General features: G+C 39.7%; 1 protein-coding gene across 5 annotated transcripts; it reads right to left on the minus strand.

Annotated features, from left to right (window-relative positions):
- Positions 1–4,709: 4,709 nt before the first annotated feature.
- Positions 4,710–26,739, minus strand: LOC149845241 (bZIP transcription factor 1-A-like). 5 transcript variants are annotated; one of them, XM_089997522.1, is made up of 14 exons: positions 26,399–26,680; positions 24,774–24,825; positions 8,626–8,740; positions 8,469–8,522; positions 8,235–8,336; positions 7,776–7,865; positions 7,621–7,680; positions 6,997–7,163; positions 6,814–6,868; positions 6,186–6,228; positions 5,830–6,110; positions 5,430–5,507; positions 5,212–5,337; positions 4,710–5,145 (listed from the first exon to the last, which is right to left on the minus strand). In XM_089997522.1, the coding sequence occupies exons 3-14, from the start codon at positions 8,680–8,682 to the stop codon at positions 5,053–5,055; spliced, it is 1,206 nt and encodes a 401-aa protein (XP_089853648.1). In that variant the 5' UTR covers positions 8,683–8,740; positions 24,774–24,825; positions 26,399–26,680; the 3' UTR covers positions 4,710–5,052. The 5 variants fall into 5 exon arrangements, with proteins under 5 accessions (XP_089853648.1, XP_089853647.1, XP_089853649.1 ...); XM_089997521.1 differs by lacking the exon at positions 24,774–24,825 and having other exon boundaries at positions 26,399–26,738; XM_089997523.1 differs by lacking the exon at positions 24,774–24,825 and having other exon boundaries at positions 8,626–8,719.
- Between the last annotated feature and the right edge of the window lie 679 nt (positions 26,740–27,418).

A 27,418-nucleotide genomic window follows, 5' to 3' on the forward strand; every position in this document is an offset into this window, starting at 1 on the left:
AACAATTAGAACAAAAAAAAGCATGAAACCCCCTAAAGCAAACCATCAAATCCTCCTCATCTCACAATCTATCTCCCTCTTTTTATTCAATCTGAGCCAATAATGATATCATCAAAGCCATTCGGTGCACCATCTCTTATTGACCCCACTGTCACCACCATTGCCACCCACCAGAAATATACAACTGGCCAAACTTGTACTCTACATCGAAGGCCTTACAAAGGGTCTTGAAATCGAGTCGTTCAACTTTCCACTAGGGAGTCTTATGGACCAAATGGTGGCTACACCTTTGAATTGACACTTTCTTTGGAACCCTCCCAACATGTTGTCGTCTGGTGGGTTGGCCGACTAAGACCACCATTTTCTGGCATAGTCGAAGAAATCTTGTTGCACTATCTGGACCACTACGTCTGCGATAGCTCGGGCAAGCGAGGTTGTGACATCCATAACATAAAAGAGAGAGAAGGTGATGTCATGGCCATCAGATCTTCAAGGGAGGTGCCTAAAGCACCCTAACCACTTACAATTGTTGGATCTCTACTCCATCTGCGTCAAGGAGCTCCTCACCAACCTCTCGAGTTGTAAGCCCTCGTCCTCCTTCTTTGCATCCCTCTCTCCAAACACATCACTCCCCCTCCTCCTCAAGTGAGCCTTCTTCTCCTCTCCCTCATCTCCCATGATGTCTATCCTCATGAGCAAGTAAGGATGGTTCTCGGAAAGGCCCAGGGGCTATAGCTGCTCAGATACCACTCTCGAGTCCTTGCATCATTCACTTTAAAGTGAAGAAGCCAACAATCAAGAAGAAGAATTTTGATGATGGTGGTTCGTGGTCATTGTTGATGTTGAAGGGGAGGAAGGAGGACCCACTGTTCCTGTAGAACCTATCCATCTTCGTGAGCAAGTGATTGATCATATGCTCTCGCTCATCATTCTCACCACTAAGCTTGACCCCTCTCTGCCTCCCCAATGCATCGATCTCATTGATGAACACGATGCAGGGCACCTTCGACTTTGCCTTCTCAAAGAGGTCTGTGACCCTCGAGGCACCCACACCCTCAAAGAGCTTGACGAATTCATACACAACGCAAGAGAAGAAGGGGACGTCTACCTTGCCAACGATCGCCCAAGCAAGGAGGGTCTTCCCGATGTTTGGCAGAGCTCCTACTGGATACCACCCTGAAGACAATAAAGGCCCCAAGATAGATGACAAAGCCAACATCTTGCAAGACGATGGAGGAAATGGAGGCAGAGTTCAACGATGGCATAGCTGGGGTTGTCCGCCACCCCAATGAGGTACCTCTCAAGCAACCCTTTGCCCTTTGTTGCTACGCATTGCATCGCCGGAAGAAGACTGACAGGGTACGACATCGCCATTTGTCGGTGGGCCTCGTCGTCGGCTTGAGATTGGTCGGCAACCTCTAGAAAAGGTCAACTCTCCTCAGTGGCGACACCATCCCTCTCTTCCCTTTCTTTTCAGTTTGAGGATCAGAAGAAACCCTAAATCGATCGGTTCCTCTTATTCTTTAAAAACAAATGGGTTAAAATAAAAGTATTTAGATAAAAATGACTGATTTTTTGAGAAATTAAAAAATGAAGGTTAAAAATGTTGGAAATTGCATCTTAAGGCTTGAGTTTTATATAACTAAAAAACAAGGTCCATTTTTTACTTAATATCATATGGGTGATCATGATTTATATATTTTTCAAAGAGGTTGCCTGAGTTTATGTATATACAAGAAAGCTGTTAATTTTTTGATAATTTCCATAAAAAGGTTTTAATTTTAGATATTTACAACTTAGTACAATGGTTGTTGATATTTACTATGTAAGGTGCATAGAAATATAAAATTGTTAATTAAACTATCTAAGTTCTAATTTTTTAGAAAAGTTGTTTGAGTTCTCATATTTACAGAAAAGCTATTCCTATTTCTGATATTTTCAAAAAATATATTCAAGTTCTGGATTATTACATATTGATGCTTCATCTTATAAATATTTTTTGTTCAGATGTTCAAGCATGTTATATTTATATAATTATCATTTAAACATTTGGGTTTACTATTTAGTGTATTTAACTTTTTTGCTTTTATAGAAAGGGTGTTGGAACTTGAAAATGACTATAAAATCATGCTAAAATTGCATGACAAAAAATAGATGGAATCATGTTTTAGCATGAATATTATTGATTTATCTTATTTGACATATAGATATTGAATGTTGGATCTATCTTTGTTCGTAGAATGAGCAAGAGAATGATACATATATTTTAGATTGATTTAAATTGTATAATGAAACTTGCCTCAAGTAGAAGGATATCAGTATAGTGCCCATAAAGTGCATGGATTTATTTTTTATACATATAAATTATATCCATTAACTTAAATTACATATGCTTTGAGGTTAAATTGCACATTGATCATATGATTTATATCTCAACTTGCTATACTTATTTCAAAATTTGGTGTTTATATAAAACTGACATGCCCTCAAAAGATAAAATTCGATTTGATGATGTATTGAGATTGTGTGAAGGAATCAAGCCAAATGACCTGTGCTGGTCTATTGAGCCCCCCGTGTGCCATACCACCTCATTTGATCACGATTTGAATTTGTTAGAAACCATGGAGTGGATGGTTCTCATTGTTGATATCCCCATGGCTGGTGCAACAAGGCGTGATTGTCAATGCTTTTGTATATCGCCAAGATGCCATGAGGCTGCCGTCAAGAACTTCATCACCTCAGCAAGGACTTGGTCTACACAAAGTTGTATAGCCACCCTTGAGTAGGTCTTACTTGAGAACCATGACGCATTATATGAAGCAACTGTTCATCAAGTAATATGATGGCCCATAATCCGATTAGCTCTCAATATATCTGTTTTTATAAAGGAAAAAGAAAAAAAATGCACATGCTTGCTTAACTACCATGCCTGAAACTGTTTTCATGTTAGCAGCATGAGCTCGGTTGGTGTCACACCTGAAATGCATGATGGAGACGCCCTTATTAAATTTACATCGCTCACAGGCTCTTTGGTTTTGCCAATATTGAGTAGTGTTTTGTGTGTAAAAGCTTTTGGGCATCTCATCAATGGATTCTAGCCTCAGATTGCTGCTGTTCTTGGGTATCTTATTAACTGCATTTGCTGTCAATGAACCAGCACAGCGTGTGGATGTCGTGGTAGCAGTCACGGAGATGGAGGCGGCGAGTTATTACACGTTTGTGACACTGCTCCAGTTGTTGGGTGACAGGATTCCAAGCAATGTGACATTTCTCATGCCAAGCGATCGGATACTGGCCAGTTTCCCAGTGCTTGAAAATGCCATCTCTGAGTTTGTTTGGGGCCACATGATTCCATTGCCTCTTTTTGTTTCTCACCTCGCGCGTTTTCCATCTGGATCTCTGATTCCCACATATTACCCTGGCCACATGCTTAAGATATCCAACCATAATCAAAAGGTTTTCCTCAATAATGTCCAAATTGTCCGTCCAAACATCTGCACTGCAGGATTTTCCATCAGATGCCATGGGATCAATGGAGTGTTGGTGCCCACAACCAAAAACAGTAGATTCCCCATACCCAATCCACCAAGCATGAGACCTACACCACCAATTCAGGCTGAAAGTCCACTGAAAATATCGCCACCTCCACCGTCTCCATCATCTACCATGCAGGACCGAGCGCCGCCTCCTATTAATTTAACTCCTACAAAACCCAAATCTGCAGCCTCGATCTTGATCGTCGGACCCACACATAATTTTGTTGCATTTATATCTTGTGCAGTAATTTTGCATTTTTTGCTTTGTTAATGCAGAGGATCTTGTATGATCTGCAAGTAAAAATTCAGTTGTAAATGAATTTTATGCCAACCTTGAGTTTAGGAAATGGTTGTTTCAAGTTTCAATGGGAATTGCTTGGTGGTGTGTTCCTCAAGTGAACTACTGGTCAAAGAAATGTACTTTGACACTAGCTTGCTGAATTTCCAAGTTCAATTGTTGTGCATGAGCCTCGAAACCACATGCAAACACCTGTGTGTGTATGAGTGTGTGTGTGTGTGTGCGCGTGTTCAATTGAACATAAGCCTCTCTCAAGTTGTGCACATGCGTGCACACAAGTATGTATCTGATGCTATTGCAAAGCTTCTTAATGATCCATGGCCCAACACTGAGAGAGAGAGAGAGAGAGAGAGAGAGAGAGAGAGAGAGACGACGTTAATGGTCTTCTTCTTCCTGATACACTTGCCCTTGGCACGTTTGATTGCGTGGACGGTGGCACCCACCATCCAGATTCCATACAATGCGTGGGACCAACCTACCCAGGGAAACGCAGGAACGATGTCCTGCATGTCTTTCTGGGATGATTTTTTGTGTCTGGGAAAGTTCTCTCCCTCCCCTGGAACAGAGAAGGCCAGGATACCCCACACAGACAGGACATGATCTCCTTGTCCAAGCCTGTCTGCGAAAAAAGCACCCGAGTGTGTTGGAATTGCCATCAGTGGGACACACCACGTGCGCCCACACAAACGCAGGAAGTGCAGATGCAACATTAGTGCATTCCACGAACTGTTATTTGACGTCCGCCGCTGTTCTGTACCCCCCCACGGAACAGTGTAGAACAGACACTTGGACAAAAAATTTCTTTTTTTGAGGGTGCGTAGACATTCCGAGAGTCTGCGATTCAAACGCACCCTAAAAGAACACTTGAACCACACTGCAACTCAATATAACAATCATTTTATTGAGCATTGGCTTAAAGTAGGCAGAGGTCCGACAGTATACATCACAAAATCAAGATCAAAGCTTGATTTAGTTTCTCTTCCAAGACTACAAAAAAAGTGGTCATAGCTTGAGATTGTCATTCACCATCATTTGGCTCTTGAGGATCAGGGACATGAAAAGAGAACTAGAGGCCATGAACCTTAATGAGAAAAGATGTCTGAACAACCATGAAACTTTTTCTTCATGCCCCATCAACTCTGAGTAGCTATAGAGCTGGTAAAATTGACCCTTATTAGAGGCCATTATCCTATGCTTTTCCTGCAGTCAAGTTAGTGGCTATGCATCCTGACGATCATCAAGACCAGCACGTTGGTCCACCTTCTCAGTTCTTGAATCTTCATGTCCATCTGAGGTTTCCCCTAGTCTCTCCTGAAAAAATGCATTTGGACACAACCCCTACTAGAAAGAAATTGAGAGAGAGAGAGAGAGAGTCACCTTAAGAGAAGCATTTTGAGCACAAAGCTGCTCAAGATCAATTCTGACGTGATTCAGTTCTGACCTGAGGGCAATGTTTTCCTCCTCGATAACTTTGACACGCTGAGCCAACTCTTCACACTCAGCCTAATATAATCCCCACATAACTTTGTGAGCGAAGCTTCAGTCCATGCCTAACTGAAAGAAAGTAGACTGATAACAAAAGATTTATCATCTACCTGCTTCCGTATTCGTGACCGACGTGCTGATTCCCTATTAGACTGCTTCCTTCTCTGCCTCTTAAGTTCTCTCTCATCCTGAATTTGGAAACACAGAAATTTCAACTCCAATACTAGTTTTGAAAGACAAGTTTGTATTAGTAATACAGCAGTGGGACTTACCCATGCATGCTATATTCAAGTGAGCAAAACATACTGTATTACTGTGAATTTTAAAACAACCATTGTGTTCCTCCAAGCCAAGTCCTTGATAAAACCACGAATAAGCATTCTGATTTAAAAGAAGGGATTCAACCAGGTTTTGCTTAATAAAAGTGCTACCATCAAACACTCCGTACATCTTAGAGGCAACTTATCAACGACTGAAACTAAATTTGAAGAAATAAAACAGAAAGCCAACCTGTAGCCAAAGTTCTGACTGAACACTGTCATGACTTCCAGCAAGACCAGAGGGAACAACTTGTCCAGCAACCGTAGTAGTGGAGAGTTTCCCACGCAGCGATGGCATAGGTGATGAAGCTGCTCCCGCCCAATAATCCATCCCTATATTTAAATTTGTTGTAGGACCAGGAGGTGCCCCAGGAACACCACCTGTTGTGATCGTCATGACTGACATGTGTGATGGAGTATGGGCTACTCCGTTCTGCATATTGGATGCAGTACCATTCTGAGATGCCTCGGCTGCCAATTCAAGAATTTGTGCATTGTCAACAAGGACAAACGAATTCACTTTGATAAACTACAAATCTATACCACCTTCTGTGGAACCTTGCTGGCAGTAAGCCTTCTGCTGTGAACCCTGTATACAAGATTATTTGGTTAAAACCATACGAAAATCTTCTGCATCTCACTGAGCAGTGCTCTCAGCATGTTCAGCACTTCAAAGTACAAATGCATCATGACAACCCAAACTGAAACCAGAGACAATAAAAGAGAAGTTCCAATCATGACAAAAGCACGAGTGTTGATTAAGATAGGTTGAGCTGCTATGTGGACAATTGAAACAAAAGTAACATGAAAGAGTGACATGGAACAAGCGAAATTAATTAGAACAAACCCATAATCGCTTAGAGGAATGCAAATTAGAGATATGAAACACTGATGTGAATGAAGCTTTTTACCCATAAATAGGACAGAGTAGAGAATAGACGTCGTAAAGCTGATCCATATAGATAAGGCTTAGTATATATTTTTTTTTCTGTGAGGCAAGCAGCAAAAATCTTATTATGATTTAGGAAAATTAAAATAAGGTAGTTAATGAATAAGCCTTTTATGATGGTCACAGGTATGCAGCTAAATTCAGTACTAGATTTCTATTGTGTTTGTCTGCATGTGTTTTACGCTATAACAGAATGCAAGTAATATTAGAAATCAGTATACATACATTCTGGGAATTTGCATCGCTTCCTTCACTAGATCCTTCACTTCCACTCTCACCACTGCAAGTCTCATATTTTGTTTTAAGTATGAGCTGGATTAGTCAATAAGTTTAACTATACAAACCAATACTTCGATGAAAGGGCAAGCTGTAAACATGGGAAAGTCCAGTGCATAAAATCCCTCATACCTTTGAGAGAGAACTCCATTGGAAGCACCTGATTTTTTTTTAATATCATTACCCGTTCCTGTAAGCATATTCAAGCTGCCTAAACTTCCCTTTGATCGCTTTAGAGAACTTCTTTCCTTATCATCTGATGACTTTCCCTCATTTTCTGTACTGCTGGGAGCAGCTCCCTTGCATAATAGAGAAGGTCATGTTTATGTGACACACACACACACACACACACACACACACACACACGTGTGTGTGTGTGTGTGCACGCACGCACCTAAGGTGCTGCTAGCATGCATGCTTATAATGGGTGCTTACAAGTTCACGAATTTGTATCACCCCCAACAGATTCTGTGCCAATCTAGAAAGAGAGAGACATCACCAAAATATTCAAGGAAAAAAAAGGAAAAAATAATGAGACCATGTCAGCATGTGCTGCTTCACCCAATCTGAAAAGTTGTACTAGAGCCACAATTTCCTGATGGCTTAATCAACTCGCCAAATCAATTGAACAGATTATGTTCTTATACCAGTCGTATACACTTGAGTTGATTTCCTCAATGAATGAACAAAAACAAAAGAGAGAGAGAGAGAGAGAGAGAGAGAGAGAGAGAGAGAGAGAGAGAGAGAGAGACTCACAGAAGCTTCAGCATTGGTACTTGGAGAAGGCATGGCATAAGGACTGAATGGATGAGGCCCCTGATCCATAAAAAATGAAGTAAATAGTGTAGCACATTCAAATAATATATTAATAAAATTCATAAAAGCAGCATGGTCAAGTCTAAACATCGTACCAGTGGAATTGATGGATGGGCATACAAACCACCATGAGGATACATGGCAACATATGGAGGTGGTGGGGTCCCATATGGAGGAATTAGGTGCTGCAGTATGCAATTGTAGAGGAATAATTATGCTGATTGGTTGTCAACACCAAAACAAATATGTCAAGAACTCATGGAATCAGAAGTCAAATTGAACTTTTACTGGCTGCTCTGTACCCACATCCGTGCGCTGAGGCACCCCTTCACTCAAAAGCAGATTATTGTATTGAGGCTAGTCAATCTAAAGTTCCCACATTAATTTATTAATTTACAGTTTCTCCTGCATCATATCCAAACAATTCTGGAAGCAGCGGATACATATTGGGACCAAATGGACATCACTTTAGAACAACACATAATGTAACCACAGTACACTTAGCAAAGCCTTAATAATGAACTCTAATGGATTCGAACTTGTAAAGGCATTACCTGAGCTCCCCACATATATGGATGGGTTTGAGGACTTGATGCCACAGACGAATGAAAGAAACCAGGTGGAGGGACAGGGGTGATACCAGAGCCATAATAAGCCTACCAATGAAACTATACCCATCAGGAACTTTCTTTTTTTAATTATCAAATATTTGCATGTGAGCACGTAGACACAGGCACATGGCCAATTTCAGCATAAAAATTGCAGAATAGAAAGAATGTTACTAGCACCTGAAATGCAGTCCAGTCAGGATATACTGCAGCACTGCTAGTAGGAGGCTGATCCTGTGTGCGTGTGAGAGAGAGAAGAGAAACATGATTGTTTGATACCGAGTTTCTAAACTACTTACAACCGAATAAAAATGTAGCTTGTGATTCAAATGAATACCTGTGCGCCAGAGGCCTTTGCAGTCTTGCCTGCTGTATCTGTCTCACTGTTGCCCATGGTCCACGTGCAGCCTTAGGTAAGACCTCAATCCATCCTTAAAAATAGAAGGTATACTCTGGAGTCAAAAAAGGGAAAAAGAGGAAGCAAAAGGAAAAACTGGTGAGAATCATAACTTCATCAGGTACATCTCACAACTACAAGGAGGGGAATATTCACATATAAACTTGAACATAAGCGGTAAGTCTATGGTACACGTAATGATTAAGAAAAGCAACTATAACAACCTAGGCAGAGTGTTGAAGTATTTTTCTTGTGTTAGAGATTAAAGGATCCATTTTTCACTCAGACGAATAAAGTAAGCCAATGGCAGAAAGGGAAAACATGTTGGAACAGTAATTGAGACAAAAAACAAATCAATCTGAAACAGTGCAACTGTGAAAATAAACCATATGGAATACACCTGCATGAATAATCTGCACTAAAATGGAAATGGCATTCAGGAAAGAGAAATTCTCCGGTCATACACAACCAAGACTGCCAACAGATGAAAGACATATCAAAGTAAGTGAGCACATGATAAATTACAGTAACTGCAGGTCAAAGCAACTTCAAAGTGCAACAAATATTTAGAAGACCTCAGGAAAGTCTTGAAGTAATTTCTTATAATGCATGCCCTTACATGTTTGGTACTATGTTTGTGTGCTTTGAGACAAGTTCCTTACTGATACTAGTGAAGTTTGACTAGCATTTTGCCAAAAGTCTATAGGTCAGGAATGACTATGCAAGAGCCGTTATGAGATATTGTAGATGCATGCATGATTTAAACAATCTCTAGGGATCCTGGCCATTGTTTATTTAATTGAACATTTTACCATTTCATTTGAATAAACTTACTGTAATAACTCTTTTAAATCTTTATGTAATGAACCTCTGATTTTTTATCTATTTTAATTGATGTCATGCCTGTGTATTTAGTTATAGACTGCCGGTCCCAAGCTCGGATAAAGGAAGAGGGTTGCGGTAGGCCAGTGACAACCAACATAAAAACTTAGTCACACCCTATGAATATTGTAGATAGGAGCAGCCACCTGTGTAGAGAGAGAGAGGGAGAGAGAGAGAGAGAGACGGCTGCACAGAAAACTCAATGACATAAACTTGATTAGGGCTTCTCTCTATATTAAATAGAGAGAGACAAAAAAGAGAAATTACATCTAAATCCTTATAAGAGTAAAATTTCAAAAAGACACTAATATAAGAGTACTTAACATAAAACCACCTATTACTTAACATAAAACCACCTATTCTCAACACTCCCCCTCAAGCTGGAGCATAGATATCAATCATGCTCAGCTTGTCACAACATTTGGAGAAATTTGGCCTAGCAAGAGGCTTTGTAAACATATCTGCAACTTGGTCTTCCGACTTTAGGTATTTTGTAGTGATATGCCCAGCTTGAATCATATCTCTTACATAGTGACAATCAACCTCAATGTGCTTTGTTCTCTCATGAAAGACAGGATTGTTTGCTATATATGTTGCCGCTTTGTTATCACACATCATGGTCATTGGAGAGGAAACCTTCACCTGAAGATCATGAAGAACAATGTGAACCCATATCAATTCAGCAGCTGTTTGGGTCATAGCCCGATATTCTGATTCTGCACTTGACCTGGAAACCACATTTTGTTTCTTACTTCTCCATGAAATCAAGTTGTCTCCCAAAAACACACAGAATCCTGTGGTAGACTTTCTATCTACTACAGATCCAGCATAGTCAGCATCAGAATAGGCTACTATCTCCAGAGTTCCACCTTTCCTGAACAATAACCCCTTTCCAGGAGAAGATTTTAGATATCTGAGAATCATTATGGCTGCATTCCAGTGTACCTCAGTTGGTTTTTCCATAAACTGGCTAACTTTGCTTACTGCTAAAGCAATATCTGGTCTGGTAACAGTTACATATAATAACTTTCCTACTAGGGAGCGATAGCTTTTGCTATCAACTGGTTTTGACCCTTCTTCAAACAATTGAACTTTATGGTCCATGGGAATATTTGCTGGTTTAGCTCCCAACATGCCCGTTTCCTTTAATAAGTCAAGAACATACTTCCGTTGAGACAAAACCATCCCTTCACGGCTTCTAGCGACTTCTATACCCAGAAAATACCTGAGTGACCCAAGGTCTTTTGTAACAAAGTGTTTTTGAAGATGAGCCTTTGTGGCTTCAATAGCTTTCACATCATCTCCTGTAAGAATGATGTCATCCACATATACCACCATAACAACTATGCCAGAACTAGTTTTCTTTATAAAAAGTGTATGATCTGCTGCTGATCTATTAAAGCCAAATCTGGACATCACGTCAAACAACTTTTGAAACCATGCACGAGGACTTTGTTTCAAGCCATAAATCGCCTTTCTCAATCTGCACACCTTCTGACACTCCCCCTCAACCTCGAAACCTGGAGGTTGTTGCATGTAAACGGTCTCAGATAGATCCCCATATAGAAATGCATTTTTCACATCTAATTGACACAAGTTCCAACCATGCTGAACAGCTACTGAGAGAACAAGACGGATGGTACCCATCCGTGCAACAGGAGAAAAAGTTTCAAAGAAGTCAATTCCATATGTCTGAGTATACCCTTTCGCGACTAATCTGGCCTTGTACCTTTCAATAGAACCATCAGATTTGTACTTTATTGTATATACCCATTTACATCCAACAATGTCAGCATCTGCTGGAGAATCAACTAGATCCCAGGTATGCTGAGATACTAAAGCTGTCATTTCTTCTTGCATAGCCAACTTCCAACGAGTATCAAGTTTTTCCTGTTGATAGTTCAGAGGAATAGTTTCAGCAGATAAGGCTGAGATAAACGACTTCATCTGATGTCCAATTCTGGCATGGGAGACAAAGTGAGATATGGGATATAAGGTACATTGTCTTGTCCCCTTTCGTAGAGCAATAGGCATGTTATCATCATCCTGAAGATCACAATTGTCAGTAGAACTTACCTTAGGAGAAGAAGAAGATGAAGGCTCTTGCGGAAGTGGAGCTCTACGCACATATACCAATGGTGGATTATTAAATCTGGAAGATGATGAAGTTTGGTTTGGTAATGAGGGCACAGATTCCAAAGGAAAAGGAGGTATAGGTAATGGAAAAGACTCAGTTGGACCAACCTGCAGCGGGGAACCGGAAATGGAGTAATATGGAGAGGATTCCAGGAAAGATACATCCGCACTGACATACTCTCGGCGAGAAGAAGTAGGATCATAACATCGATAGCCCTTTTGATTTTTGGGATAACCGATAAATATGCATTTTGTAGCTTGAGCAGCTAATTTATCACGGTCAGGGCCAAGTTTGTGCACAAAACAAACACATCCAAATATTTTTGGTGATAAAGGAAAAAGTGGAGCATTAGGTTTGAGGATATGTAATGGAATTTGATCACCCATAGAAGACGAAGGCATGCGGTTGATCAGATAGCAAGCAGTGGTAATCGCATCACCCCAGTATAACGCAGGAACATTAGATTGAATCATAATGGTCCTGGCAACATCAAGGAGGTGCCGATGTTTTCGCTCAGCCACCCCATTTTGTTGAGATGAATAGGCACAGGAAGTTTGTGGTTGGATGCCATGATCTTGGTAAAATTGTAACAGACCTTTTGATTTAAACTCGAGAGCATTATCAGTGCGAACAATCTTGACAATAGATTCAAACTGACTTTTTATTTCAAGAATTAGGGATTTGATAAGACTTGGAACTTCAGATCGTTCTTTTATTAAAAAAACCCATGATAACTTAGAGAAATCATCAACAATAACAAGATAATAACGACACTGAGTCCTAGTAGGAATCTTACTAGGACCCCATACATCTGCATGAAGAAGTTCAAACAATTTATTACTAGACTGACTCTGACTAGAAGGGAACGAACTTCGATGATGCTTGCCCAACTGACATGCTTCACACTGAAATGATGTGGTGGAAGGAATCTGAGGAAAGACCGACCGAAGTTTTGACAATGAAGGATGACCAAGACGACGATGCCACTGAACAGGACTGAGTGAATGTTCCACTGCAGCATTAACAGAACCCATTGGATGATGTAGGTAGTAAATTCCATTTTCTTCATAGCCTCCACCAATCTTCTTCCCCGTCAGCAAATCCTGAAAATGACAACCCATTTGATCAAAAATCACTCTACAGTTTTTTTCTTTTATAAGGCAACTAACAGAGAGTAAACTTTGAGGAAAGTTTGGGGCATGAAGAACATTATTCAACTGTAATGAGGAGGATATAGAAATATTTCCCTGACCAGCAACCGGGGAGGAGCTCCCATCGGCTAAGGAGACTCCAAGCTGAGCCTTAACATCCTTAAGATCTGAAAAAACATGTGAATTTCCACACAAATGTCTGGAAGCACCAGAGTCAATAACCCACTTACTATCAGTCGGATGAAGATGATTTCCGGTTGAATATGCAACACCAGCTACAGGGGGTCGAAGAGCTATCAGCTCATCATATTCTGCACGACTAAGGGTGATACTACTTTCATTTTCAGCGATATTCTCTTGTACATTTGTTGCCTCGAGAGTAGTCACATTTGCTTTAGGAGTATATGACTTTGATGAAGAAGATGTTGGCCGACCATGCTTATCCCAGCAACGATCTTCTAAATGTCCAGATTTTCCACAGAATGTACATTGAAGCTTTCCTCTGCCTCCCATACCACGTCCACGTCCACGTCCTCGTCCTCTAATATTCTGAATATTTCCACGCCCATAACTAGATGGGACAACAAGAGCAGATGACTGAGTTATAGGCTGAGACTGTGGCAGAGAGATCGCAAGTCTACTCAGACGATTATAAGCATCAGCAAGAGTGGGAACATCTGATCCAGTCAACATTTGAACTTTTGCAACAAAAAAATCTGAAGAAAGCCCTGTAAGAAAACGAGCAACCATGGTTTGTTCTTGATGATCCTTTTGCTTCGAGCAACAAAGAGGCCTGTGAGCATTAAGTCTTTCAAACGCAGCTTTGACAGAAGCATAATACTGGGCCAAGGTCTGATTTCCCTGTTGTAAATTATATATTTCTTGTTCGACTTGCAGGATACGACTCACATTCGTTTCTTGTGAGTATGTATTACGAAGATTGTCCCACATCAGTTTTGCTGAATTATAGTAGATCAATCCATCTGCAATATGGGGTTCAACACTATTCATGATCCATGACATAACTATGTCATTATCTTCATCCCAAGTAACATATTTTCCCAACTTTTCAGTGGGTTCGCCTTCCAACAAAATGTGTTTTCGACGATGTCTAGATACCGACATCATAAAAGTTCTGGACCACCTGGCATAGTTGGTTTCATTCAACCTAACAGAAGAGCCATACGCGAAGGGGTTGGCAAACGCCTTATACTCCCCAATCTGTTCCATTTTCGAATCATATTTCGAACTTTCAGCCATACTGTTCTCTAGAACAACAAGTATTTAAGTAGAGTTTTCCACCACTATAAGGAAGCAGCCCTGCTCTTTCCACAAAACAGTCCACAACCAGCAGGTAATCACTCTTGCTGCTTCCACGACAAATGTATAGCTGAAACTAATACAGCACGAAACACAACTCACCCCAGCAGGGAGTTAAGACCATTGCTGCACCCAAACACACCACGACCAACAATACTATTCAGTTGCAAAGCATACGAATACGACAACTGCTGTTTCCAAAACATATAGAGCATAACTGACAATCAGTCTTCAAACAATTAAATAGATCAATCATATCTCGATGACACGCAGCAAAAAAAAAATCAGAATCACGGTAGTCACGCAATCAGCACAGAAAAATATGACACTCTCGGCTGGCACGCAATATCACAAACACTTGCTGCGTGGCAGGAACAGCCCGGAACAGCCAACAACTCTCGGCTGCGATACAGCAGCACAGAAGCCTGCTGCGTTACCCAAATAGCAGCACGTCAATCACAGCATGCACGCATCAGCAGGAACTCATCATGCTCCAGAAAATCACGCCAGGCGATAAAAAATCCAAAAAAAACAGATAAAATCTGTTTACAGCTCCAGGAGATCACGACAGATCTGGGTAAGATCCATCCTTAGATCTGACGACAGATCTGGGTGACATCCCAGATCTGTTATCAGATCTTCCCACTAGTGCAACAGCAAACCTGATATAAAATTTTTTTTTTTCTCGCAGTCTGAAATTTTTTTTTCGTTGGTGACGATCAGTCCTCTTCGAAATCACGCTCCCGAGATCGCAAGCTCTGATACCATGTAGATAGGAGCAGCCACCTGTGTAGAGAGAGAGAGAGAGAGAGAGACGGCTGCACAGAAAACTCAATGACATAAACTTGATTAGGGCTTCTCTCTATATTAAATAGAGAGAGACAAAAAAGAGAAATTACATCTAAATCCTTATAAGAGTAAAATTTCAAAAAGACTCTAATATAAGAGTACTTAACATAAAACCACCTATTCTCAACAAATATGAACCAATATGAGAATTTCATTGGGGTGTTCCCTATTGAGCGACGCGCTGTACTCTATAGGCAGTGATAAATGGGCAAGGGTTGCTAGGTTGTCACCCAGAAGCAATGCGTCACACCGGCGCCCGGGTGTGGTGTCAAATAGGCAAGGGTTCTCTCACTTTGTTGGATGGATGGGGGTAAAGAAGATAGTTCAAGACCATAAAATTAGGTTAGCCACTTGGAACATAGGGTCTTTAACTGGTAAGTTGATAGAGTTAGTAGATGTTATGTGTAGGAGAAAGATGAATATTTTATGTCTACAAGAGACCAAATGGGTAGGTGAGCCTTGGGGATATAAGATTTGGTATACAGGAATAAATAGGAATATGAATGGAGTAGGGATTGTTATTAGTCGTGAGTTTATAGATAATATAGTTGAGGTCCGTAGGAAGGGTGATAGAATTTTACTTATTAAATTAGTATTAGGTACGGATATTATTAATATTATTAGTGTTTATGCACCTCAAGTAGGTTTAGATGATTCCATTAATCCAAGGGATATCTTATGGAGAAAAGTTTTTCATCGGCGGTAACCTTAATGGACATGTAGGCATTAGTAGGGATGGATTTGAGAGTATCCATAGAGGCTATGGTATAGGAGAAATAAACGAAAGTGGAGAAAGGATTTTAGATTTTGGTTTGTCCTATGATATGATCTTAGCAAACACTTGGTTTAGGAAGAGAGAGTCTCACCTAATAACATTTAAAAATGAGGTTAATACGAGTCAGATAGATTTTTTCCTACTTAGAAAGAGAGATAGGGGTTGTTGCATCGATTATAAGGTTATACTGGGAGAAAGTGTAGTTACACAACATAGAGTCTTAATTTTAGATCTTAGAATTAGAAAATGCCGCAAAAAGGATAGACATAGGATAGATCCCAGAATTAAGTGGTGGGCACTAAAAGGAGCTAAACAAGGAATGTTTGTAGAGCAGGTAGTTAAGGAAGCTGATTGGTGTCTCGAGAAGGATTCAAAATCAATGTGGAATAAGATAGCGGGTGGCATGAGAAAGGTGGCTAAGGAGGTATTGGGTGAGTCTAATGGCGGTGCATCGCTAGGTAAGGATACATCATAGTGGAACGAGGATGTCAAATTAGCTATTAAGGTTAAAAGAGAGTGTTATAGAAATCTAAGTAAGAGTCGTGATAATGAGAATTTGGAGAAGTATATGATAGCAAAAAAGGAAGCTAAAAAAGTAGTTCGAAACACGAGGGATAAGGTATATAAGGAGGTTTATGACAAGTTGGATACCAAAGAGGGCGAGAAGGATATTTACAGGTTTGCAAAGATGAGAGATAGGAAATCGAGGGATCTGGGTATGGTTAGATGTATCAAAGATGAAACACAAAGGGTTTTAGTCAAAGATGAGGAGATTAAGGAGAGATAAAAAGATTATTTTGATAAGTTATTTAATAGAAGTCATGCTCAGGATCTTGGAGACTTCTCCATTCCTTTTCATGAGATGAATCGTGACTTCATGCGCAAGAATCAAAAGAAAAAAATTGCAGAGGCTTTGAAGAAAATGAAATCAAGAAGGGCAGTTGGCCCAGATGGTATACCTATCGAGGCTTGAAAATACTTGGGTGAGAAAGGTTTAGAATGGTTGACAAATCTTTTTAACAAGATTTGAAGGACAAATAAGATGCCTAATGAGTGGAGAAAGAGTACTTAAGTGCCTTTGTATAAGAATAAGGGTGATATACAAGATTGCACAAACTATCGTGGTATAAAACTCATGAGTCATACTATGAAACTTTGGGAGAGGGTGATTGAGTATAGGTTGAGGAAGGTTGTCATGATATCGGAGAATCAATTTGGTTTTATGCCTGGAAGATCAACTATGGAAGCTGTTGAGATTAAGAGGTTTTAAGTTTAAGTTTTCCTAGACTAGAGGTTATTTGATATTTAAGTTTAATGAGGGACTTGTGTGTAATTTATTTCTTTGGCCTCTCTCTATTTAACATAGAGATTAGCCCTAATCAAACTTAACGTGTTATCATATTTCACAGCCATCTCTCTCTCTCTCTCTCTCTCTCTCTCTCTCTCTCTCTCTCTCTCTGCCTAGGTTCCTGCGCATCTCATCTAAACTTCTACATGGTATCAAAGCCATTGATCTCGGAAGCGTGATCGATCGTGACTGATCTACACCAACTAAAAGAAAAGTTGGAACCAGGTGTGCACAGTAAATTTTTTTTTCGTAAGATCTGATAACAGATCTGGTGTCTGACTAAGGTCATGGCCCAGATCTGTCATCAGATCTAAGGGACACGGTGGATGCGTGTCTTCAGGTGATCTTTTGTCGTAACCCTTGAGTTGTGGGATTTTTTTTTTTGTCGTGATTCCTGTGTCTGGCAGCCGTAACCCTTGAGTTGTGGGATTTTTTTTTTGCTGTCGTGATTCCTGTGTCTAGGAGCAGTTGCCGTGATTTTTGTGTTTGGGAGCAGCGGCAATCTCATTTCCTGTGCTATTTTTGTGATCGAGATATGACTGTTTTTTTAATGGTGCCCTGAAGAAACGATTTTTTTTTTAGCTGTCGTGATTTATATGTCTGGGAGCAACAACTGTCGTGATTTTTATTTTCTGCGTGTGCATATTATCGTTGGTCGTGAATCTGGGTGCCGAGTTCTTCTCAGATCTTATTTGGTTGTTCGATTTCAGAATATGAAAATCAGCAGTCGTGATTCCCTGCTGTGTCGTGATTTTTTTTAACATGTGTGCTGTGAAAGCAACATGTTAGTATCAATTGTGTTTCTGTCGTGGAAGCAGCAGACATGATTCCCTGCTGTGTGGAAAAATATTCTGTTTGTGGGAAGCTTTTATCTACTGTCGTGGGATTCTGTGTTGAGTACAACTGCTGGTTGTAGTATTGGCTGATGCGTGAGTGTAAAATACGCTATTTTCTGTCGCTTGTAGCCTGTCAAGATTTTATTTCTGGTGTGGCAAACTGTGTAGTCGTAAACTTGCCTCACGTGTGATTATAAAACTCGCTAGATAACCGCTGGAAGTTGGCTATGCAAGAAGAAATGGATGCTTTAGTGTCTCAGCATACATGGGATCTAGTTGATTCCCCAATCGATGCTGACATTGTTGGATGCAAATGGGTATATACAATAAAGTACAAATCGGATGGTTCTATTGAAAGGTACAAGGCCAGATTAGTAGCAAAAGGATATACTCAGACATATGGTATTGATTTCTTTGAAACCTTTTCTCCTGTTGCACGGATGCGCACCATTCGTCTTGTTCACTCAGTAGTTGTTCATCATGGTTGGAGCTTGTGTCAATTAGATGTGAAAAATGCATTTCTATATGGGGATCTATCTGAGACAGTTTACATGCAACAACCTCCAGGATTCGAGGTTGAGGGAGAGTGTCAGAAGGTGTGTAGAATGAGAAAGGCGATTTAAGGCTTGAAACAAAGTCCGCGTGCATGGTTTCAAAAGTTGTTTGAAGTGATGTCACGCTTTGACTTTAACAGGTCAGCGGCTATTTATCAAGAAAACTAACTCAGGCATAGTTGTTATGGTGGTATATGTGGATGACATCATTCTTTAAGAAGACGATGTGAAAGATATTGAAGCCACAAAGACTCATCTTCAAAAACACTTTGTTACAAAAGACCTTGGTCCACTTAGATATTTTCTGGGTATAGAAGTTGTCAGGAGTCGTGAAAGGATGGTTTTGTCTCAACGGAAGTATGTTCTTGACTTATTAAAGGAAACAGAAATGTTGGGAGCTAAACCAGCAAATATTCCCATGGACCATAAAGTTCAGTTGTTTGAAGGGTCAAAACCGGTTGATAGCAAAAGCTATCGCTCACTAGTAGGGAAGCTAGTGTATGTAACTGTGACCAGGCCGGATATTGCTTTAGCAGTAAGAAAAGTTAGTCAGTTTATGGACAAACCAACTGAAGTACACTGGAATGCAGTTATAATGATTCTCAAGTATTTAAAATCTTCTCCTGGAAAAGGGTTATTGTTCAGGAAAGGTGGAACTCTGGAGATAGTGGCCTATTCTGATGCTGACTATGCAGGATCTGTAGTAGATAGAAAATCTACCACATGATTCTGTGTGTTTCTGGGAGACAACTTGATTTCATGGAGAAGTAAGAAGCAAAATGTGGTTTCTAGATCGAGTGCAGAATCAGAATATAGGGCTATGGCCCAAACAACCGCTGAATTGATGTGGGTTCGTATTGTTCTTCATGATCTTCAGGTGAAGGTTTCCTCTCCTATGACTATGATGTGTGATAACAAGGCTGCCACATATTTAGCGAACAATCCTGTCTTTCATGAGAGAACAAAGTACATTGAGGTTGATTGCCACTATGTAAGAGATATGGTTCAAGCTGGTCATATCACTACCAAATATCTAAAGTCGGAGGACCAAGTTGCAGATATGTTTACAAAGCCTCTTGCTAAACCAAATTTCTCAAAATGTTGTGACAAGCTGAGCATGATTGATATCTATGCTCCAGCTTGAGGAGGAGTGTTAAGATTAAGAGGTTTTAAGTTTAAGTTTTCCTAGACTAGAGGTTATTTGATATTTAAGTTTAATGAGGGACTTGTGTGTAATTTCTTTCTTTGGCCTCTCTCTATTTAACATAGAGATTAGCCCTAATCAAACTTAACGTGTTATCATATTTCACAGATGTCTCTCTCTCTCTCTCTGCCTAGGTTCCTGCGCATCTCATCTAAACTTCTACAGAAGCTATACATCTTCTTAGACAACTTATTGAGAGATATAGAGAGGAACAAAGATTTGCATATGGTTTTTATTGATTTAGAGAAAGCATACGATAGAGTACCTAGGGATGTTCTCTGGTGGACAATGATGAAGAAAGATTTTTCTCTCAAGTACATTAGTATAATTAAATATATGTACGAAGGAGTAGTAACCAATGTCCGCACTTGTGGAGGGGTGACAACCAATTTTCCTATAACGGTTGGGTTACATCAAGGATCTGCATTAAGCCCTTTCCTATTTGCTATAGTGATGGATGAGCTTACAAGATCAATTCAAGAAAATGTGTCGTGGTGTATGTTGTTTGCTGATGATATTGTTTTGATTGATGAGTCTAGAGCTGGGGTTAATGCTAAGTTAGAATTATGGAGACAGACATTGGAAGCAAGAGGTTTTAATTTGAGTAAGAGTAAGACAGAATATATGGAATGTCAATTTAGTAAGCAACGAAGTAGTGATGGGAGTGTAGTGAAGCTTGGTGAGCAAGAAATACCGGCGGATGACTGTTTCAAATATTTGGGATCTATCATTCAAAAGTATGGAGAAATTGATGGAGATGTAAATCATAGGATAAAGGTTGGGTGGATGAAACGAAAAAGTGCAACTGGAGTGTTGTGCGATCGTAGAATGCTATTGCGGTTGAAGGAAAAGTTTTATAGGACGACAATTATGCCTGCTTTACTATATGGTATAGAATGTTGGGCTGCCAAGAGACATCATATTCAAAAAATGAGTGTACCTGAGATGCGTATGCTTAGATGGATGTGTGGAAATACAATAAAAGATAAGATTCGAAACGAGGAGATACGTAAGAAGGTAGGCATTGCATCCATTGAAAATAAGATGAGAGAGAATCGTTTACGGTGGTTTGGACATATTCGGCGAAGGCCTAATGATGCTCCAATTAGAAGGATGGAGAAATGGAAAAATATATTAGTTAAAAGAGGTCGGGGTAGGCCTAAGAAGACTTGGATAGAGATGATAGGAAAGGATATGAATGCTTTGAACCTCACCGAGGACATGGCATTAGATAGAAATGATTGGAGAAGGATTCATGTGGAAGACCCAGAATGATTTTTTTTTTTGGTTCATATCGCCGACCCCAATTGTTTTGGGATGAAGGCGTAGTTGTTGTTGTTTGTTGTTGTATTTTTGGATGCTAAACCTGTAACTCGCCCAAAATGTTCACCATTTCGTTTAAATTATTTTTGTTGTGCTTACTATTTCAAAAAAAAATTACCGAAAATTTTGGGTGAAATTTTGGGGTGTTACAGTTTTGCTCCGATACTTATATGCCTTGCCTTGTCTTTCAAAAAAAAAAAAGAGGAAAAGAAGTTTTCATTAGACTAAAGCAGATCGATCATCAGTTGATCAAACCTCTTTTGTCATAGTCCCCACTTATTTCTAATTTCTTACATCTCGCCCAAAAAAAAGTGCAATAAGGTTTATTGATATCTCCTGTGCAATCAGCAACCCCCCAAAAGGGAGGGGGAATAGCTGACGCCAACACTGTATTGGGTTGCGCACCAAGTCTGCAAATCTGGTCAGATCTGCGAATCCTTGATTGATTTCTCATTTCTATCGTTACTTGTTTCTCTTTCTGATTTTCGTTATTCCTTTGTGTTTCCGTTGATTTTGGTCCTTTCATATTCCCTTTGTATTCCTTATGGTATCTTCAAATCCTTATAGACAACACCATGCAGGTCAACATACAACATACAGCACAACATGAGGCTGCAGCAGATGGACAGCTTAGTGTGAATGGAAATTCAGCTATATCAGCGGTTGTACAACCAAATCTTGTTAGAAGATCGAATCATACTGGGCATCTAGTACAGCGTTGGGTTAGCTATGAAACATTTTCTTTGGAATTTCGAGTATTTTATGCAGCACTACATAGTGAAAAAAAACCCTAAGTTCTATGTTAAGGCATGTCAAAATCAAAGATGGGTTGATGCCATGAACAAAGAAAATTCTGCCTTCCATGAGTGTGACACTTGGGACGTTGTTCCTTGTCCATCAAGAAAAAATATAGTTGGGTGTTGATGGGTTTATAAATAAAATATAAGGCGGATGAAAGCTGGTAGCAAAAGGATATACTCAGGAACATGAACTACACTTCGATGAGACATTTAGTCCAGTTGTTTGAATGGGAACTATTAGGTAGTGCTTCATTGGCATCAACATATGGCTGGGAATTGAGCCAAATGGATTTAAAGAACACAATATTATATGGAGATTTACATGAAGAGGTCTATATGGAGCATCCACCCGGTTACCTTGAGGTAGATGTTTGTTCAACAGTTCTTCGCTTAAAGGTCATCTATGGTCTTAAACAAGCTTATAGATCTTAGTTTGAGACTTTTATTACTGTTGTTCGGTCTTTGGGATTCATTCAAAGCCAATGCGATAATTTCATGTTTATTCATTATGATGGGTTGCACATCACCATTGTCCTTTATGTTGATGATATAGTTATCACCGGAAGTGTTCATGGGAGAATACAAAGATTGAAAGACAAGATGAGCAGCAAGTTCCACATGAAGGATTTAGGCAAGTTGAGATATTTCCTCGGGGTTGAAATTTACCGAAATGAGAGGGCTCTTGTTTTGACTCAGCATAAGTATGTTGTTGATTTTCTCATCCGATTTGGGATGATTGATTGCTATGAATGTGAAGTTGGTCAACGATCAGCTAGAGGACAAATTGCTTAATGAACCAGAAAAATTTAGAAGTTTGGTTAGTGCCTTACAATACTTGACTTTTACTCGGCCATATCTAGTTAATCCAGTAAATCAAGTCTCCCAATTCATGCACTCCCCGATGTAAAGTCACATAGAAGCAGCAAAAAGAATTCTCAGATACGTTAAAGGTACTATTACAAATGGATGGATTGGTCTATAAAGGTCCTTTTAAAGATAAGGGTGCTAAATTGTCTCTAGTTATTGTTGCATATTCAGATGCAGATTGGGCAAGCGATCCTTTCACCAAGAAATCAGTTACATGATAATATTGTGTTTTTTGGTACGCATCTCATCTCATGGTCCAACAGAAAGCAAAACACAGTAGCTCGCTCTAATACAAAAGCAAAATATAGAGTGATAGCTGCTATAACGGCTAAAATATTATGGATTATACACTTGTTGGTAGCTCTTCATCTAAAGATTGATCGATCTCTGTTGTTTTGTGATAATAGGAGTGCAGTTATTATAGGTCCAGCACGGTAAAATGAAGCATGCCGAATTGGATAAACATTTTTTCTGAGAAAAGGTAGAACGTAGAGAGATTCAACCATTGTTTGTCAGAGGTGAAGATCAGGTTGCGGATTTGTTTACTAAGTTGTTGACCTCTATAAGATATTGGTTCCTGGAGAGCAAATTGTCCATAGTTATAGAGAATCCATGTACAGTTTGAGAAGGCATGCTAGAAAACAGTCATTCAAGTTATAACAGAACATCACTGTCTTATGTATTTGTGTATAGGGGTATTTCTGTAAAGTGCCTCAACATAGTGAAATATAAAAGTGGTGATGCCCTTATTCAGTTTCCCACTTTTCTTCTTCTCCTTGTGTATGTAGGGTACGATCACTCAGGGGGCATCTTCACAAATGCCCCATGTAAATTGAGAGTGGAAGGATGGTTAAAAGAAGAATCTCTATGCACTGTGAATATGAAGCATGGACTGATATTTTGGACCTACTTCAAAATCATCAACAAATAATCATTCAGTCTTTTAGATAGGACATTGTTGGGGCTGTGAATTGCTCACTGTAATTGAGAGGGAAAACAGGATCTAATCAATAAGGTATCACCCTTTTCCAGATTTAAAGGTGAATGGGTTCCTGACTCTTGTTACTTGATTGCTTGTAATGTAGCTCATTTGGGTTCCCTGGGGGAGACTAGCATCTGGAAAGATAAAACATCTGAGTGGTTTCCGGATTTAATGGAATTGTAACAGCATTCTTGATGTACTGGTAGGGATATGCCTACTGCATCTTGCCTATCCACAAAAAAAAGAGAAGCAATAAGACAATCTCTAAAAGGAAGGGTAATTGCTTTGTTGATAGTTGATAGTCGATAGTTGATAAAACGGAGGATTTGACAACGGTAAAAAGGATCTGGAAAATCTCTGAAACCATTGGTAGCAGAAAGAGGGACCACAACATCCCCTTTGCCAGTTGCTCAAGAAGCATGCAAAAAAATACAAACAACCCATTAAATGTTATCATAAATGAGTTTGTGGATATGCAAGACCAACTCATGTTCTCACTTAGGACCTTGCTATCGTCATCTCAATCAACTGGATCCCATACGTACTTGTTCCAAACCTGAGTTTCACATTTGAAGCTTTAGGAGGTAGGCATTATGGTCACAAGACCCACAAGGCCACAACAAGGCATCAAAAATAGAGCATCAAGGAAAATCCAACACAGGATCAGAAATCACATAGTGGCTTGGCTGGGTTTTGTTAACTTCTTATATTTATATATAGAAATGAAAAAATATATAAAATAAAATTTGTATACAATGGCATCAGTTCCTATGATTTCAAAGAGTTGACATTTAAGTGAGAACTGAGTAACATCTAGTTATGTAACGAGTATTTAAGTATAAAAGACATGGACCACAGAATACAGATTCATCACACTTATAATTAAACAAGTATATCAAGCATCACTAACTACTATTAATAAGACTATCCAATTCCATAATCAAGCATCATGAAATAAGAACTTACTTGTGAATAGAGTAATCAAGATTTTCAATGTAGAAACGATATCACAAGTCTACAGTATTACGTAATAGCAATCAGAAAAGCTGGACTATTGTACCTTAAAGAAAGTTAGAATGGGTCCATGAACAAATAAAACAAGTAAACTCCATCTGTATCATCAGAAAACCTATGCAAAGTGTTAATTTGTATAATAAAAACATAAAAAACAAAAAGCATGAAGGTACACAATATGCAACTGAGGTCAACCAACTGGGTTGACACAGTAGGGTGCGCAACCAATTGGCTTGGACAAGTCACCAGGTCAACCCACCACGCTTTTAAACAATGCTCTACACTGGCATATAAAAATTACAAATATGCACATAGGAAACAAAAGAATAATGTCTACAAATTTCAGATGTTTTCTGTCAAAGCTAAATAAAATTAGAATAGGATAAAAAAATAATAAATTCACAGTGATGACATATCATGAACCCTTGGCATGCTCTTTGGAAGCCAATGTTTTGTTTGGTGAAACCCTTTGTAAATATGTTACCGTTTCTATAGATTCCTTTCTAGCACTAGCATACCTTACACATCACGGTAAAAGAAGTTGCTATGTAACAACAATTCCAAGAGGAGAAAAAGAAAAGGTTAGGTTCGAACACGGATCTAGGGCTGGGAAATGAGACGACCTGCATGTGGCTCAGCTTGTCCTCGGCTCATAAAGAGCTTGTTCGAACTCATGAAATAGGCTCAACAAGCTGAACATGAACAGGTGTTTAGCTTGGATCAGCTCTTATACGCTCATTAACCAATATTAAATGTATTTTACATATATTTTATATCATAGAGTGTAGATGCTTGAAGTGTTTGGCTTGCAAGCAATAAGTTTCAAGAATTCAAATCCTATTACTTACCGCTTTGAAACAACGGATTTATTTTGTAAATGAGTCAGTTTGAGCTTGTCTTAGTAGGTTTAGAGTCTAAATTCTTCATTTTCACTTTTTTTTGGGAAACGAGCCAAGCTAAAAAATAACGCAATCTAATAAACAATGCTTTCCCGACGCTAAGTCGCTAACGAATCTACCACGAGGTTATCACTGCTCCATGCAAAACCTCCAACAGATTCCGCAGGTTCAGCATCAAAATAATATTCCCTGGTAGAGACTAACTTTCTCTTTTCCCCCTCGACAACTCAAACGAGATTGGACCAACATTAGATACTTACACCAACTCCAAAACAAGAAAAACAAATGCTAATACCATACCTGCCTCTAAGATTGTTCTTTAGGAGCAGCCAATTTCATTATAAAGAACTTTATAATAACTGGGAAAAACAAAAGAAAAAAAAACACGAAACACAAGCAAAAAGAAAACAGGAAGGTGTACAAACTACTACTAAATTAATTCCGCGTGTTCTAACTCGGATGATGGTCCCAATCAATTAGCAATAAGATAAGAAATTGAAAATTTGTCAAGGCATGCAAAGTAAATGAAAATCAGAATAATCCGGATAGGAAAACCATGCGGTAAGCGAAAAGACAGAAACGAATCACACATCAAGATACACAAGCACCCATATAGACCCGTAAGAAAAAGGGAGACCAAAAAAATAAGGAAAAATCAATCAAACAATCTTCGAAAATAGAAATCCATCAGCCAACTATCACAAACAGAAGAATCATGCTACAACCAAGAATAAAAAAAAACAAGGAGAAAGGGAAAAAGAGTGCAACTCACATTCAACCCAATTAACGATCACAGCACGAAACACAAATCCTGGTCGGATTCTTCCACGGGGAATCACGAAATCCACAACGGATCAGAATGGTCACGCTTATTTTCCTCCCTTGTTCGAAAAAACTCCCACCCACAAAAATTATCTCTCTGTCTCTTGTGGGCACTTCTGTTTCACGGATTTTAGTCCCCTCTGAGAGAGAGAGAGAGAGACAGAGGAAACCACCTTCGTTCCTCTCCTCTCCTCCCAACTACCAAGTAAAGAAAATTCCTTCTTTTGAACCCACCTTGTGATCTTCCGTCTCTCTCTCTCTCTCTGTGATTCTTCAAACCCTTCCCTAACTTTTGCAAGCAGCATCATACGGGTACCATATTACATGGGCGTCATAGATCTGGGCCTGCAGAGGAGGTGGCCAGACGGGTCAGGTCAGGCAGGCAGGCTAACCAAGGGCATGGTTTGATTGACACAATCAGGCCGACCATGCTATACGGTCTTGACCACACCCTTGACCAAGGGCTGCTCAAACGTGTGCTTTTGTCACCTGAAGTGGTGGGTCACACGTGTTGTGGTAAGCTTCACCTCTGCCATGCAGGGTGTGCTCAGAAGTGGCTACTTAGGTCCTGTCCAGTACTGTCCGCGAGCAGGACAGGACGCGCTGTCCTTCCCCCTGTCCACGCACCTAAAATAAACTTTTTTTGTTGTCCGTTCTTGTCCCTCCACCGCTGTTCCGTGGGGGGCATAGAACAGCGGCTGACTCTGTTTCCGCATCCGTCAGCGTCCGCACGCACATCCTGCATTTGCATGGGTGCCCAACGTGCATGAGGACCGCGGACAGGGATACAAACGCCCTCTTAGCGGACAAGTATTTTTTCCACCGTTTAACTCACGTTTGGATGTGACAAAAAAACGCGAAAAAAAACTGTCATTTTTCCTATGTTATAACAAACAAAAGAGGAATACATAAGAAGCAAGCTTGTTTTATATGCAAAATTCTCTGCTTCTTGCCTTTCGGGGAAAAAAAT

The sequence above is a fragment of the Nuphar pumila genome, chromosome 2 (assembly GCF_984573655.1).
Source record: "Nuphar pumila chromosome 2, dmNupPumi1.hap1.1, whole genome shotgun sequence".
Lineage (NCBI taxonomy): Eukaryota > Viridiplantae > Streptophyta > Magnoliopsida > Nymphaeales > Nymphaeaceae > Nuphar > Nuphar pumila.

Coding starts and splice junctions, on each gene's coding strand:
- LOC149845241 (XM_089997521.1), bottom strand. CDS start 8,682: ATGGGCAACAGTGAGACAGATACAGCAGGCAAGACTGCAAAGGCCTCT. Junction 6,869..6,996: donor AATGGAGTTCTCTCTCAAAG/GTATGAGGGATT, acceptor TGAGACTTGCAG/TGGTGAGAGTGGAAGTGAAG. Junction 5,508..5,829: donor AGTCAGAACTTTGGCTACAG/GTTGGCTTTCTG, acceptor TTCCAAATTCAG/GATGAGAGAGAACTTAAGAG.